Source organism: Enoplosus armatus, chromosome 5, assembly GCF_043641665.1.
Source record: "Enoplosus armatus isolate fEnoArm2 chromosome 5, fEnoArm2.hap1, whole genome shotgun sequence".
In the NCBI taxonomy this organism is placed as follows: Eukaryota; Metazoa; Chordata; class Actinopteri; order Centrarchiformes; family Enoplosidae; genus Enoplosus; species Enoplosus armatus.
In genome coordinates, this window is record NC_092184.1 from 3611594 (window position 1) to 3628004 (window position 16411).

At 42.8% G+C, this 16411-nt stretch overlaps 1 protein-coding gene across 1 annotated transcript; it reads right to left on the reverse strand.

Annotated features, from left to right (window-relative positions):
- Positions 1 to 1163: 1163 nt before the first annotated feature.
- On the reverse strand, positions 1164 to 12618 carry LOC139285618 (POU domain class 2-associating factor 1). The gene is made up of 5 exons (XM_070906212.1): positions 12603 to 12618; positions 7951 to 8078; positions 3698 to 3737; positions 3311 to 3588; positions 1164 to 2845 (listed from the first exon to the last, which is right to left on the reverse strand). The coding sequence occupies exons 1-5, from the start codon at positions 12616 to 12618 to the stop codon at positions 2411 to 2413; spliced, it is 897 nt and encodes a 298-aa protein (XP_070762313.1). The 3' UTR covers positions 1164 to 2410.
- Positions 12619 to 16411: the final 3793 nt, after the last annotated feature.

A 16411-nucleotide genomic window follows, 5' to 3' on the forward strand; every position in this document is an offset into this window, starting at 1 on the left:
TATATGAGCAAAGGCTGTGCACATTAACCCATGATGAAAGATACCTCACACATTTCCTGCAACTCTGAGCAGCTGGACTGAACGTGAACATCGGCCAAAATCTCCAAAAACCTTCACGTCTAGCTCACCAAGGATCTCGAGTTACAGTTACATTCAGGCTGATATAAAAAATGAACTCAGAAACCGGCACTCTTGGAAGTCATGCAAACACTTGCATGCTTGAGAATTGAGCAATTTCTCAAGTTTCAGCTGCACTAATCACGTGTCTGTCATAGTAATGTTTTCATCCCTGACTTTTCTCCTTTTCATTTTCTTGTCCTGGGTGTTACCTTTCAATGCCCATGATAAGCGTACCACCTATACTCTCATCATTTGTTTTCTTTTCTGCCTTGAATTCTACGTGAGACCTGCGAGCCGAAGCCAGCTTCTCTTCACGAGAACAGGCCCGGCACGTTTTATCCCCTGTGATACGATCTCAGGTGTTCCCAGGTGTAGGATTTGAAAGATGAGTTGCAGCCCCTCTCACAATGTCAGTTTCCCCTGGGGGAAACCCCCCTGAGACCTTTGCTGCCAAGAGCAAGCGCGAGCACTGAGGGCGCTGAGTCCTCGTCCTACAGGTTCAATGCACTACAATAATGTTAACTAGTAAATTAAAAGTCTTGGATTGCAGAAATGTGGAACTACCTTGCATAAGCTTAAAAAAAACCCGCCTAATTTAGGCAGAGAAATGTTTCTGAGGTTTAAAGCTGCTTCAGGCTGGTTTAGCATATTGGCGGCTCCAAATGGCAGAAAGATATAACTGCAACTGAACACAATGCTTCATACGAGATCATTCATCCTTTCCATTTTTTCTCAGGGGGTACTTATTTGTCTTGAGTAACTTATCTTTATTATATGTACTGATTTACTGTCCACCAGCTATGGCACTGCTGCATCTCTGTACTAACATATCATGTGGTGTATATTGACTGTCGCCCTTATTCATGTCTCATTCATTAGCGGTGGGAGAGGCTTTTCTGTTGAAACCCCAATTGTGATTTTTGCTGATAAGATCTTGCCTGACTCAGATTCAGTTTGAAGTCATTTTAAAGACTCTGGCTACACCCTAGCGAAGGCTGAACTCAGACAGTTATTGTTTCTTACAGAACACAGTTTTCTCTTAGTGCCGCTGACATCCTTTTTAATACATTCTTGCAGGACTCAAAATAGCACTCCCAAATCCATGCTCTGTTTTCAACACACAATATGTTTGTCTGCTATCAAAACCTCCCCCTCCCATTTAAAACATCCATGTTGTTACGCAGTACAATATCCCGGGTGGTACAGACAGGTACCACCAGTATACCTAACTTAGTTCTTCATCTTTGTTCCTCTTTGGTCAACTTGCTCCCGCAAGCGTGAGCCCAGCTCTTCGTCTGGTTTGATACAAATCATCATCAGCTAGTAAAAAAGCAAAGCCAGCAGTGCAGGACACACATGCAAGACAGCATTAATGACGCACTTTATGACTAAGCAAACACCTCTAGGCAATAAGGAGATGGACAGCACTGTGTCTCAGGAAGCTGTGATTGTCTCTGACATAAAATATAGGTTTAGAAAAGCATTCATATCTTACACACTAATCTAAACACAGTCTTAAAACATCAAAAAGGCCCATCAGTTTGCTATGATTTACAGTACAAATTTACATTACATGGCAACACGGTAGCATCAAATAATATCAAACTGCCTTCTGCAAACAAAAAGCAGAGTCGGTTGCTTGTCCCTTCGCTCAAAAGTAACAGGTGTAAAGTTAATTTCGGTTTATTACAATTTAGGGAAGATTCCTTGTAGTTTTGGCTGTCATTCTTATTGGTTGTTATAACAATGTACTAACTAAATTAACTGTTGAGATCCGGGAACATGGCAACATCACCGCAAGTAACAAGAGACGGTCAGACAGGTTTTTGGTAACACTTTAATTAACACCCCCTCCCCCCAATTTAGCATTTATAAGCAGTATATAAACTAGATCATTTGGTTAACTGTTGGCTTGTGTATGACTTGCCTGACTCCCATCGGACTCCGCTGTACCAATGTTGCCATGTTCCCAGATCTCAGTACCCGAGTATCCGGAAACCGAACCAGTATTACTGCCCCCCCATAACCTTCCCCAGGTTTTCTGTATGTCAGTTTCTGATCATTTGTGATTAAAAACAATCTTATTTCAGAACACGTACCAAGCAATATCAACTGAAATATTAAAGGTATCAAAACTAGATTTTGACAGGGTCCCTGTACAGGACCAGGTCTCAAGATTCTGTTTTTATCGTGCTTCAGTGGTGCATATTACTAAACAAATTTGTAATTAATTAATTAAACAGAAACAGGACAGAAACTGTTCTCCACGGACAGAAGAACACTAATACTTTCAGACATTTGGAATGAAGAGGGAGCTACGGTACGAGTCTTTGTCCTCCTCTTCACTATTATCCTTGTGATCCTCCAGAAGTTTGTCCAGGAGGCTCTGTGATTCCGGCTCTACCCCTGGATCTTCATCCAGCGACTGGCATCGTGGTTCAGGGTCTAGCTGGTGGTCTGAACGCTGCGGGAGGTCCAGTATCTGCGGCTGAGGATCTACACCCTGAAGCTCCAGCTGAGGGATCATGGTGGTCAAAGACATGGACAAGGGCATGTGGACCAGAGGTGACCCGGGCAGGGCTGCAGAGCCAGGGGCAAACTGGACCCCCGGGTTGGGCACAGTAGATATGGCGGTGAGGGGCTGGGCCCAGGGGAGGTAGGTCAACCCTGAGTCTGGGAGCTCCATCTGAGGGAGGGAGGCTGCTGCTGGGGCCACAGGTATGGTCTGAAACAACAAATATGACTAAAATGTTAATGTTGATTACAAAGCAACTAAAACTAGCAAAGACAGTTTTAGACTGAGGCTCCAGACCTTTGGCATCGCGCTCCTACAACGTTGGAATCACAATGAACAGTTCACAACAATCAATCAAAATCAATGCAGCCTTCTTCCTCGTCAAAACCTGGCACCTACATTACCCACAATGCAACTCCACCAAAGGCAGTTTGGTCCAAGATTCAGGTGTGCTGATAGCTCTGACCTGTTAGACTTTGCCAACATATGGCTAAATGCACTGCCTCTGTCTGTTGCTTGAGTGGCAAGCTATATATGTTGGTTGACCACCGCGCAAGCTACAAATGTAAGTGGGATCCGCCAAGGTGGAATTTGTATGCAAGCTGGCACAAAGGTCTACCTGGGAGCCTGAACTCAGGGCAAGAAATGCCAGCCACAGACTTGTCTCCTACTCACCCCAAAGTTCGTGAGCAGTGGTGTGTGCGTGTAGGTCAGCATGGTGTAGCTGGGACACAGAGTCTGCATGTACACATCAGCAGTGAGGGTGGGGGGGGCTGAGTAGGCCAGAGTCTGAGCTAAGCGGTCCTGCTGGCTGTAGTCAGATGAAGACCAGTGCGTCACAGCAGGCTGCAGGCCGGCGCCGGCGGCAAGGGGCATAGCTTTCCATCCTGCACACTGCAGCCCTCCATCGCCAACTGCAGTCGACGGCTCGGCAATATCCGAGCCAAAGACGCCTGGATTTCAAGGAGAAGACAGGCTGAGACACATGCTTTACTTACAGGAATCAGTTTGGCGAATGCGTCTGCTAGCTCTCAGATGCAGCTGCTGGGAGTGAACATGTACCTTGCGTGTATGATGACGGGTTGTTCTGTGCGGCCACATCCTAAAACAAAACAGAGCACAACAATTAAAAAAGCGAGCTGCGTAATCACATGTTGCTGTTGTAGAACTAGTCACACTGTGATGTTGATGTATAAATATGCAGTATTTATACTTGTACCGATCAAGTCCAGGTGTGAGCAGCTGCTGAGTCGAGATTATAATTAGTGTGTGTGTGTGTGTGTGTGTGTGTGTGTGTGTGTGTGTGTTTATTAGAGGCACAAGCCAGAATTTGTTTCTTATTGATTCATGTGTAACTAAAGCTGAGCAGGTTGTGAGTATGGTTAACATGTTTAAAATATGAAATATGAGACAAATTGATCTGTTTCTTTGCAAAAAGGAAACTAGAGCACTTTGTCAAAGCTGGTTATACCCGTCCAACTCATGCACAGGTTGGTTATTCACTGCTATACTGCATGTATCATTGCATAGACCTACATTTATGTTTCCCATTGGAAACAGGTATTCTTAGTCACATACCTGCGATCCACGAGATCAGACGTCACATATCTCGACCAGGCAGAAAACTGTGGATCAATGTCTTCCACAAACCACACAGGAAACCTCCATGTTGCAGCTTATTCATTGATCAGATTGCGTGAGTGGATATCACGTTCCCTGAAGGCATAACGGACACACCTGTCTCACACCAGCAGAGGTTGTTCAAAGACAGAGGTGTGGCGTCTGGCTGCACCCACACACGGAAGCAGATTAGAAGACGATTAACAATTCTCCGGACCTTTTTTTTCCAAGTCCGTCTTACAATAATACAATGCTGAGCTTATGTTTCGACAATTTCAGCCCAACAAATAGTCCCTTGGTAGCTGTCCTAGGGCATTCGCTCATATCACACGACCTTCCTCAGTAGATGGACTTCGTTGGAAATGTTGGAAAAGGTGTTGAATTTTTGACAGCTACATTTCCTTCACAGCTGGACAAAGGCTGTGTGATGTAACAGCTACTAATGGACCTCATGGTGAGATTTACCCACTGCTGTCTCCAAGGTCAAGAATGAACTTTTCATGTATTTATCATTAGGTGTTATCACATATTGGTGTATTCATCAGGGACAGTGCACATCATAAACATAGCTGTAAATGCATCACAATTAGGCCAAATGTCAAAAGATTTTCCTCTGGAGTTCCTCGACTACAAATTAAACTTATTTTCTTCCTCTTGAATGCACTTGTTTGTTTTTATGAGAATGTATACATCCTGTCCAAGTTTCACTCCAGTCATCCAGGTGTGCTCCTGTGTAGCCATGATTCACTGGACTGAGTCTTAGCAGGAAATCCTTTGATTTGTTTAAATTCAGAGTAAAGGCAAAGGAATCCAAATCTTACTTCAGTAAAAGTACACAGTTAATATCAGCAAAATGTACTTAAAGTATCAAAAGTAAAAGTACTCAGAATGGCTGAATGGCTCCTATTTTGGTATATTCTTTTATCAAGATTCTATCACTAACAAATGCATGTAAGTGCATTTTAATGTTGTAGCTCCTCACTGTGGGAACCAATTTTAGATACTTCATATGCTACTGGGTAGATTATAGTACTGCATCGTATCATATAAACATATCATATGTATTTATGTTAAATCTTAATCAACAAAGTGACTAGTGCCTACAGCTGTCAGACATATGTAGTGGAGTAAAAAGTACAATATTCCCCTCTGACATGTAGTGGAGTAGGAAGTAGTATAAAATGGAGGTACTCAAGTAAAGTACAAGTACCTCAAATTTGTACTTAAGTACTTGAGTAAATGTACTGAGTTTACATTCCACCACTGTCCATCGTGCAGAACCACGTGCATATAATCTCTCTTCCAAGACATCTGTACGCACACATGAAGAAATGTATTATGCTCTGCACGGTCCCTGTAAGGGGGAGTGCGTAATAAGCAGCGGCACAGCACAGAGCCTGCAGTGGCACAACAGTAAGAAGGACGGTGCCGACAGCTAGTGTCAGTTTTCACGCCACGAGCAGCAGTGAAAGACTGCATCCTGCCTCCTGCAGTCAGCCAGCGGGGCATGTTCAGAGGCAGCATGTGCTGTCAGACGCCTGAAAAGACTGCAGAGGTACTGAGGAGCTGGTTAGTGTTACAGCTTTGACAGCAGGTGGAGAGTTGCACCAAAGACAGATTATGTAAATGTTAACAAGTCTGGAGAGTTGAAGGAGTATGGGGCAAAAGCTGCGCACGTGTTCAGGAGTTGCTCCTTGAAAATGAACAGCCCCGACGAGTTACTTTTTCCCGCCGGAGGCTGGGGGTACGCTCGGTTTTAATAACATCAATAGACATACTGCCATTTGTGGGAAGGTAAGTGCTGACTGGGTGTGTTTAACTGTAAACTGAGTGCACTTTAACAAGGCACTGTTAGGATCTCAAACCAAAGCTCCCTGTTTAAACAATAATCCCTTGCACACTATGTCGGCATGCTGCCCTTCATCAGGCTCAGCGAAACTGCAAAAGTAAGACCTGCCTTCTGATCAAAAGTGGGACATTAAAGCAGCAAGTAGTTCCAGTGAAAACAGTGAGGTCTGTGGATCATCCAGAGCAACAGGGCCGCATCTCAAACCTGGGCCCAATAAAACCAAAACTATCTGCATGGTATTATACCACTAGAGGGAAGTGAGAAAATACCCTTCAATAGCTATATGCAGTAGCATTGCACTGGAGAGGGCGCCAGTGTAAGTTTTTATTATTCTTAAAGGAATCGTTCAACATTTTTGGAAATATTCGTTTTCTTTGCTACAAAGAGTTAGATGAGAATATTGATATCTCTCTCATGTTTGTACGCTAAATATGAAGCAAGCCAGCAGGCAATTAGCTTACCTTAGCATAAAGATTGAAGAGGCATCGTTTTGATTGGGGTTTTTTTTTATTTTTTATATTGTTTTTAAAGAAATAGGTCAGCATTTTTGCATACGTGCGCCATGACTGCCAGCCGTTTTGTCGTTACTGTGACATTTTACATTTTGCAACCTATTGGAAGATAAAATACAACCACACATTCATGTTTGTTTCTCTCTTGTGTATGTATGAGGGGAGTTTGTGCACATGTGTGTTTGTGTGTGCGCCTGTGTGTGCACGTGTTGTGTCTATCTTCTCCTGGTCTGGTAGGAGTAATAAATAGCAAGTGGGAGGGCTCTTTGGCAAGGCTGCAAGTTATTTTGCATAGGGCTGTGTGCCCAGCCCTGGGGCCATGCAGGGAATGGCTGTAACTGTCATGGAAAAACACCTGGATTATATAAGGATAAAATCCCCCCTTTGCTCTGGGATAGGCCCTGGGTCCTGACTGCTCACATCCTGGTGGCCCCACGGGGGCCCTTGATTTCAGCTCTTGAAAATGCCATCCATAATTTGTTGAATAATGTTCCAGTTGGCAGAAAAAATACTCCCCACATAACAACCTTGATCTATCGTGTTGCAAGAGTTCACTTTTACAACCAACAACATGCGTCTGGAGGTTCAGCCATGTGTTTTACTACTAATAGCCTCCCTGCTGCAGAAAGCATAAAGATCATTGACACTATTCATCTCCATGACAGTTCTGATGAGTGAAGAGTGAACATCAGCCTGGAGACTAATGGTGATAAATCACAAATAAAGGAAGCATTATTAGAAATGCGACATGGGACATCAAAGAGAAAACTGGCAAAAATGTGTGTTGTCCTTGAAGCTTCCAGACAACACCTAAAAAAAAAGTGAGTTCAGTTAAAGGCCTAGCTGTCAGAGTCCTGACGAGAAATGTCTGTGGTTTTGTTTTTCTGACAAAAAGCAGACAAAATCTGATCCTTTGCTCGACTTCATCTTTTTCATTGTTGATTTCACAGACCAGTGTCATAGTGTATATACAATATCTGAAAATCTCACAATATACAGGTTTGAGAGGTTTGATCACTGTAACTGCTGCTGCCACATGATGACTAACAATGTGCGTGTTGTGATGAAGTGAGGGAAGAATGTGGTTTCAGTGTTTGCGAGGTTCTCTGGAAAGTGATTTGATTTTGGGAAGGGTGGAGTGCCGACGTATGTTCCCAACGTTTGTTTTGTTCTGTATAAAATGTGTCAGTGTCATGGTGTGCTGAAGAATTCAGACCATTGATCATATATCACGCTTAATTAAATGCACACCTGGCTTTCTCACACAAGTGACTATACGAATCATCCAAAAGCGCCCGATAAAGCGCGTTACGTTAATGTCATGTGGTCCTCACCGCAGTAGGGGGCGCTGTCTTGGCACTCTGCGGCTCCAGACTTCTCTTCCTCCTCAGCAGCTCCTTGACCGGATCTCTGACTCGAACACCTTGGTACGGTCTGGACCGGGCCAGTGCTGACGGTGGCGCTAAAAGAAAGAAGAAGAAAAAAAACAGAAACAGAGAGAGCGATGGGTACACATGAGCTCAGGCCCCTTCAGTGAGGCGGCCTCTCTGTGAGGGACATGATGAGTTCACAGAGTTCGTGAACTGAGGCTCAGTAGGCTCACTAAGCTGCGTGTGTTCTGAATACAACTCATTTTGTTTACGGATTGGTATTATAAGAGCCGAGTATGAGCACAGGCTGAAATCTGCACAATAAATATTCAGTGCACAGATGATCATACATCTGAGTACACTACATTGTCACAGTGAATCCCCTCCTCCTGCTGATTACATGCAGCACATTAAGAAAACATGATAACATTAAGATCGTTCTTGATCTTGGAAACTGATAAAAAGCTTTTGATCGTGTCACATGATCTCGAGCATGTTTAAGTGTGTGTGTGTGTGTGTGTGTGTGTGTGTGTGCATTTTGACCAACAACACACGGCAGCCTGGTCGACACACAGCTACTACAAAGTTTAGAAACAACTGCAGGCCCAGTTTTCTTTGTGCCAATAAAATGGGTAAAAAAATCAAATAAAAGCATTAAAAAGGATGACAGTATTCATTGTCTTACATCTAACACAACAAAATACACCATCATAACACACACACACACACACACAGCAGTGGGAGCTCTCTGCTGATGGAGGGTGATCTGTGCACTGTGCACCACAACAGATGTCAAGAATCCCAAACAGACAGAAAGGCTACAGGTCACCTGTTTGATTAGTTTTGTTTTTCTGTGACAGTTACAGCCAGGGAAGTGTTTGTTGGCACCATGCTGTTTCTAATCATCCATTAGCCACAATGCTTTACATTTGGACTGTGCTGTCATGTGAAGCTATTTTCATGTCTGTATTGGGACATTTAAGTCAATAAACTAGCCTAACTAACTACGCTACTAAAAACCCGAAATGTACGATAATTGCAACACCTTACAGTTTAGGTTTTTTTCCATAATAGTGAAATGGTGTGGAGCTGATTTGGAGCCTGCCATATTATTCATATTACATTAACGGTGACTAGTTTTGTCTATTATAGGTCGTAAACCAAAGTATTGGGGAAAATTAAAGTTAGAGGATCACCAAAGTCAGTGGAATGTAACTTCTGGGGAACTTGACTATAACATATCACTGTATAACAAAAATGTCAAGCTGCTGGTGGCGCTAGAGGAAAAAGTTACTGGATCACCAAAGTTGTTGGGACTGATCCTCCGGGGACCATGAATGTCCGTACAAAATTTCATGGCAATCCATCTAATAGCTGTTCAGATATTTCATTCTGGTCTGGACCAAAGTGGTGGACTGACTGACCAACCAACCAGCCAACAGACAGACTGACATTGCTAGTCATAGAGCTAGTGTGGCTAAAGATCCATATTATCGGATGTATCATGAACCGCGATATAGTTCTTTGGCAGAGTATAAGTCAGTATACCTTGCTCAGTTCTTTGTAGATCATTTGGAGTTCAGTACATGGTACAACTAGTTCACAATTTTGACAATGACAGTACCAGGCCTTTCGTCAAAGTACCTTGAATCTATATAAACATTACACTTGTTGCTGAAGGCAATGACAAATGTACAGTCCCATTAACTATAATTGCAGAGACGTAAGCTGTTCCTGGTAGATGTCTCCTCCAACGTTGAAATCAGTCAAAAAGTGACAGACTATATAATGATAAAGGGTTCAAAAGTTCAGCGATTTGACAGCGCTCTGCTGCTGGTAATTTGGAGACCCTCTGGCGTTTTAGGTCCTCTTGTTGCAAAGCTGCACAAGATTTCTTTTTTTTTTTCTTTTTTTTTTGTCGGAAAATGAACTCCTTGTCTTAGTTAGTCCACATCCCAAAGTAAGATTGCCATGGAGAGGAGTGTCCCACACCGGCTAATCTAACTGTGCCTTGGCGTTTGGTGTGATCGCTGGTGGGGAATACCTGCCAAACAGGCAATTAGGTAATCAGCATCAAAACCAGGAGATTTCTCCTTTGGTGGAGCCTGTGATGTGGAAGTGTGATGTTTCATTTGACGCAAAGTGTGCATGCATCGCATTGCTGACTGTTGGGGAAGGATTGCTGGGGTGACGTACAGTTAAGCCAGCGGTAAGCCCGTACTGGTGTACAGCTAAGCCCGTACAAATGAAATGACGTGTTCTCACAGGCAATATGGTGGTTTTATGACAAGAAATAGTGCCAAAATGTGTTTCTGATACCAATACTGTTGTTTTATTGTTTTCTGTAGCGTGCAGCTACACACTAACACCCACAGTGAGTCAGCACAGTCAGTTTACTGGTACTGGGTAAACAGTTTACTAACCCTAAGCCTTTAGTATAGAATAAGTAGCAAGTGGAGCTCAAGCTTAACATGCAGCCATTGAGAAGTACGAGAACTAAACACTCAATACACAGTCGGCCGTGGTTTAATGTTCAAAACCTGGACTGTTTCCCTGAACCTCAACATATAGCTTTGGTTGGATTTCAACATAAAAGTCAACCGCTTGGCTGATAATGTGCCAAATTTATCTGAACACCAAACAGGCACTCTCAAGTTTTATCTCCCGAGATGCGTTTTTGCCAGTTAGGAAGGCAGACGCAAAATTGCAACATTTTATAAAGGAATCTGGTAATCATGGATGCCGGCGGACTGAATACGGTGTAAAAGTTATTTAAGAATATGAATACAGTATTACTAAATAAAACGCATTACAAACACCCACATAATGCTATATTTTTTCCCCCACACTTAATATTTTCACATTTCCTGAAGAAATGACAAGAGCACATGCTGTATAAAAAAAAAACATATTCTCTCTGCTATAACAAGCAATCACACACTCCTGAGTGCTCCTTCCTGCTCAGAATCTCCTCCCAGTTACCAGCCTGCCACTGTGACCTTTTATCTCAGGACTGTTGTCCCCATCACTCCCGGTGACAGGGGAGGGAGGCCTGTGGTCCAAACTGCTGCTGTTGCTGCCCTCTACTTAACCTCTGTGTTTAGGCTGAGGGTGTCCCGACGGTATCTAGTCCAGATTCCTATCTGCAGCTGATTGATTTGCCTCTGTAGGTCAGACAGTCTAAGTGGCCCTCTCTAGACAAACACAATGGTGTGACAATGTGCCATGTACAGACAAGTCCATGATGCTAAACAGAAACCGGAAACGCAATTGACAGTTTGCTAGGGCCGTGTGTGTCTACAAGATATTCCTTCTTCTGCACAACGGTTTTCACATCATGGTTCAGCTCAAACACTGACTGACTGGCCATCGCAGAGATACGTCCGGTGTTGCAAGAGGTCGAGATGTGCAGTTGTCACACAGCCAACGGTATTTGAAGAGATTCCTGGCAAAGGACTGAAGGGGTGTGGTGCTTATCATGACAAGTGATTTACAGCAGCGATAGCACAGAAAGCTCATGTTGCCTTTAAATGGGTTCAGTCACATACTTTGTAAGTCATTATTTAGAGCTAAAAGTTCAGTGAAACTGTTAACAAGCAACTCTACACTTTGTAGCACATTTGGACAGAGCCTGGGGGTCAAGAAAATGCATTGAGACTAAAGATGAAAAAACGAAAAATATCATAATCGAGCTCTTTCTTTCTGCCTGTATCTGTTTCTGCAGGTCTTTTACTGTGAAGAAGGTGCAGGATATGCAGGAAGCTCAAAATGCACAAATGCAAACTTAAAAATAAATGCTACGGTACAGGTTTTTTGAACTGAAACTCAAATGAACAGAAGATGTTGTTGTCTTTCGTGTCTTTCTGTTTTAAACAATCACACATGAGCACACACAGACAGACAAACAATCGTCCTGGCGCATGCACAGGGACTCCAACACCAACAAAAAAAGAGGAAGCTCCACAGCTGTGCAGTGTTTTACTGCCACTATTTTGCATATCAAGATTACAGCCCAATAGCAACATGCAGCACAACCTCCAAATGACCACCTTTCTCTTTCCAAAAAGAGTCCGACGCAGCAGCTTCAGCACTGATCCTGACACGAGTCGATTTTCCAAAACGGCATATTGTACATTACCAGCCGTCCATTAGCGATTAGCAAACAGTCAAATTAATCACGAGAATGAATTACAGATGGGCCCAAAATGCAACAGCGGAAATTCAAACAAGTTAAGCTGAATCAAATTCTCTCTCTCTTTAAACAAACGCCTGATCTATGATATTCAACCAGATTATGGCTCTAAAATGACGTGGCAAAAAAAAAAAAAAAAAAAAAAGAACAATCACACCTTACAAAGGTTGTATGCATTGCGAGGCTATTGTATCAAATTGAACGTGATATTATGTTCATATTGTTGTGTTTACCTCCTGAAACTCCTATTAGACCAATTCAGCATTCGTTTTTTAAACTGTCAGAATCTTCTGCTGCTCGTTTGCCTCCGTCAATAAAATTGAAGCAGATTTAAAACGATTATTCAAGTCATTCGATTATATATAAGATAATAAAGGACAATCTGCATTAAAAATTAGGAAGAGCAATAGTGTGTTGTACTTACATTTCTCCCAGTGCATACCGCTTATCTGGATTATATCGTATAGTTTAACTGAAGAAAATCAAAGTGGCAGGTTGACTGACGCGCTTTATAACTGTCTGAGGATGGCTAACAATCCCCCCGGGGATGTCGCAGCTTCTCTAACCACAAATCTCCCTCAAGCATCTAGTTTCAGTGTTGATACTATTTAGGTTGAATCATAACTGCAAGAGATAAAAAACTTATGTAGAAGGGAAACAAAAAGGCCTCAGTGTTGCCAAAATGAAACAGGAATGAAGACGGCTGAACATCAAGGAGGATGGTGTGGACACATTCAAATGCATATGAAGGAAAATCTATTAAGACACCCCTGATGTCAATGATGACTTCCCTCTCAAACCGAGTTACACAGACGTTTTATTTGTCTGAGAGAAATTAGACATTAGACTTTGTGACTCATTTCTATTGAGTGCATTCTTAAACAACCTTGTGTCTTGTTTGTTTCCTTCGTTCCCATTCAGAATTGTAAAATGACAATTCGGGGCTTTAGGGGGAGTCACATGCTGGAACTGTTTCCTGGCAAACAGCAGCCGTGTGCAGTGACTTGTGTGCAGCTTGCTGAAGTATTGTTGTCACAGTGAGGTTGCCAGGTTTGGTACCATTGCACTTGTATCGGCACAGAAGTGCTGAGTGGATGGATAAACTGTTGTTCATCAAGAAATAGTTCTCCCTGAAGTTTTTGGCGGAGCTAGGCTGGCTGTTTCCCCCTGCTTCCAGTCTTCGTGCTACGTTAGGCTAACTATGTCCTGACCTTACACCTGTACTCAACACAGAGATTGGTATCAATTTTCTTATCTTACTCTTTTAACTGAAGCTAGTTGGTATGCTCCTTCTTCACAGTGTAAAGCTTCTCCTTGTGAAAGGTGCAGCATCAACACAATATCACCGAATCCAGCGCTATCTCATTCCACAGGTCATGGATAAATGTCACAAACGAGCCAATAACTAATAAATAAACAAGAGAACGTAAAACACAGATAAGTAAAAGTCACTTTCAGAGCCATTTGAAATAGCTGTTAGGTTGCTAATGTGTTGCTAAAGGTCGAAGGCTCGGGTCTGATCAGATGACCTGACACTCCTGCTAAAAAATATAAAGACATGAACCCGCTAATATGAGTTGGGGCTTGTTCAGGAAGCACTTTGTTCATAATCAGCACCGTTTTTGAAATGAATCCTGAATTTTTGGGTTCACCGGTGGAGAGGAGCCAACATGGGAGTGACATGAGCCCCACAGCCGGATCTGTCTGGCTGCCACGTCTGGTTGTGGCACAAACAAGAGGCTTCGCCAGCGCTGACCTGTTAAGACATGTGAGTGGAGAATTAGTGCATCTTGCGGTGTGTGTGTGTGTGTGTGTACTGCACAATCACAAGAGCTTGATAAGAAACAAGGCTTTAATCCACACAAAACACAGCCTCTTAGCCTGCGCTGAAATCGTGCCCAACGCATGCATGAGTTGGTTTCGCTCTCGGCTATGGCTAAAACACTGTCAAACGAGAGGCGTGCTTTTGCTGCCACTGTTAATAAATATAGTTAAGGCTTTACCAGCTGGAAAAGTGCAGGACAGGGGGGTCAACTAGCATGCATGTAGCCACTATGAGAGAGAGAGGCGACTGGTCAAACTGTGGCCCACCTGCTAGGACCAAACCAGAGAACAGGAAGTCAGAAGCTTATAGTGGGGGGCAAAAAAAAAAAGTATAAAATGAGAAATAAAAGAGGCCATAGCAAATTAAAGTTAGAGTTAAAGAGTTTGAATTATAGCTAACTCGTGTACAGCTAAGAAGCTGTGCACTGTCTCTGTCAAACAAACAAATATATAAATAAATACAAATATAAAGTTGAGGTAAGATTTTACTGTTTGCTGTAAAAACAAATAAACAAACAAACAAACAAACTCCTATTTAGAGTGGATGGCTATACAATGAACTCACATTAAATGAAAACATATGTAGGGTCGTGTTCAACGCGCCCACCTGACACTTTCTGCTACTTGTAAAAGCTTCAACTTTCTTTGGGCAGCAGAAACGTCATCAAGTTTCTGTTGCATATCATAGTTGTTGGGTTAATGTGTGACTCTCAAACGTCAGCACAGCCGATCCTCCCCCTTGCCTCCCTTCCCCCCTCAGCAGCAGATGATAACTTCTTTCCACGGAAAACAGTGAGTAACGCTGCAATGTGTTTCCCTCCTAATGCAACCCGGTGGCGGCATCCTGCCAAACGCCACGTGTCGTGCCAAGGCTCTTATTTATTTGCGGTAATTGTGCTAATGCCTCCAAATGACTGTGGTTGCCATGAATCTACTCGCACAGCGACGGTACGAGAAAGCACTTTCAATCTTGAGTTCTTGAATTGAGCACCCTGTAATTATAGAATCTTTCCATTCGGCCCCGTCTGGTGTGGTTACATCCAAAGCCCGATGATTATTCTGGTCGCTTCGAAAATCACTCGAATATCCTATCTGTTGAGTATGTCATCAGTTTTAGAGAAAAATAAATAATAGTACGTTTGTTAATGTTTTGGGGCGACAAATACAAGGCAGTCAGCACAACTGCTCATGTTTGTTGGCTCGCAGAGAGAGAGAGAGACAGTTTTAAGCTCATGAATAAGAAGCATGTACTTCACATCAATAGAGTCAGAAAAGTACAGATAAAAAGTCATTTCATATAAAAATCGGCAGTCTTTCTGAACATGTCTTTATAAAATGGATTGTTTGCCTAATTTCCATACACTGTGCTGAATGCTGTTTGAGGCAGGTGCAAATGAAAGGTACAGTGTGTTCAGATCGAGCATGGTTCTGATACAGCAGGCAGTTGTTGTGCTTCCAGTCACTTCGTTGTGATTAACTTCCTCTTTTTCGAGACTTGAAAGAGGCTCGCAAGACAGTTAGCTTTTACTGCAACACACAAAAGATACTACTTTAACGTTTGTTACTCAGTACAAAATGTAACATTAGGGGTCAGCCAATACTTGGGATCTTGAAATGTGGCTTTGAAAGATACATTTCTGCCAGAATGTGTGTCTGATCGCGATTGGAAAGAAAAAGCCTCTGGAATACCATCATCATCGTCATCATGTTATATTCTGCTCAGACTATGTAAACTGCAAAGGCAGATTGCGCATGAGCGGCCATTAAGTTAGAAGTGATGTCGCAGACGGTTTACGGTACTGTAGCATGTAACTGCCTTATGCTTACGGCCTTAAATCAGTCAAACAAAACAGAAACAGCAGTGAGACAGGTTGCAACCATGCAGCTCGGTGGCGTTTCCCCCTCTTTCTGAGCGCACGCAGGTGCTTTTGCAGGATGTTTACTCCCCATTTAAGAAAGCAGTTGATTGTAAAAAATGATCGTCGGTGCATCTTTCCTTCTTCATCCATTACTCAAGACAAAAAAAAAAAAATCATCGAATTAGCATAGTGAACAGCTGTCAAAAAATCTGCAGACTACATTCAGTCTTGGGCTAATGCCGAGCCTGAAACTGGGCCCGGGTTGGCCTATCTGGTGGCGCAGGAGGGAAACACCTGTATGTACTTCAAGGTTCACTGACCAGCAACGCACAAAACCCACAAGCAGAAACTCAGACACGTCTACATGTTTCAGTGCCTAAATGAATGATTTCCTCTTTTTTTTTTTTCCCCCTTTTTTTTTTCATCTAGATGTCTTTTATTTTGTAGGAATTAAAAAGAGACTAAAATGGCATCTGCTTTGTCAGTGACAGTTTCAACTAGTTGCCTATTTAAATTCGAATCGGGCCGTCTTTTTCTATCTTTAAAAAGC

What these genes read in the sequence shown, in the direction of transcription:
- LOC139285618 (XM_070906212.1), bottom strand. An exon ending in CCCGTCATCATACACGCAAG is followed by an intron (nt 3,589 to 3,697) that starts GTACATGTTCAC and finishes CTTGAAATCCAG; the next exon opens with GCGTCTTTGGCTCGGATATT. An exon ending in CACTGCTCACGAACTTTGGG is followed by an intron (nt 2,846 to 3,310) that starts GTGAGTAGGAGA and finishes TTGTTGTTTCAG; the next exon opens with ACCATACCTGTGGCCCCAGC.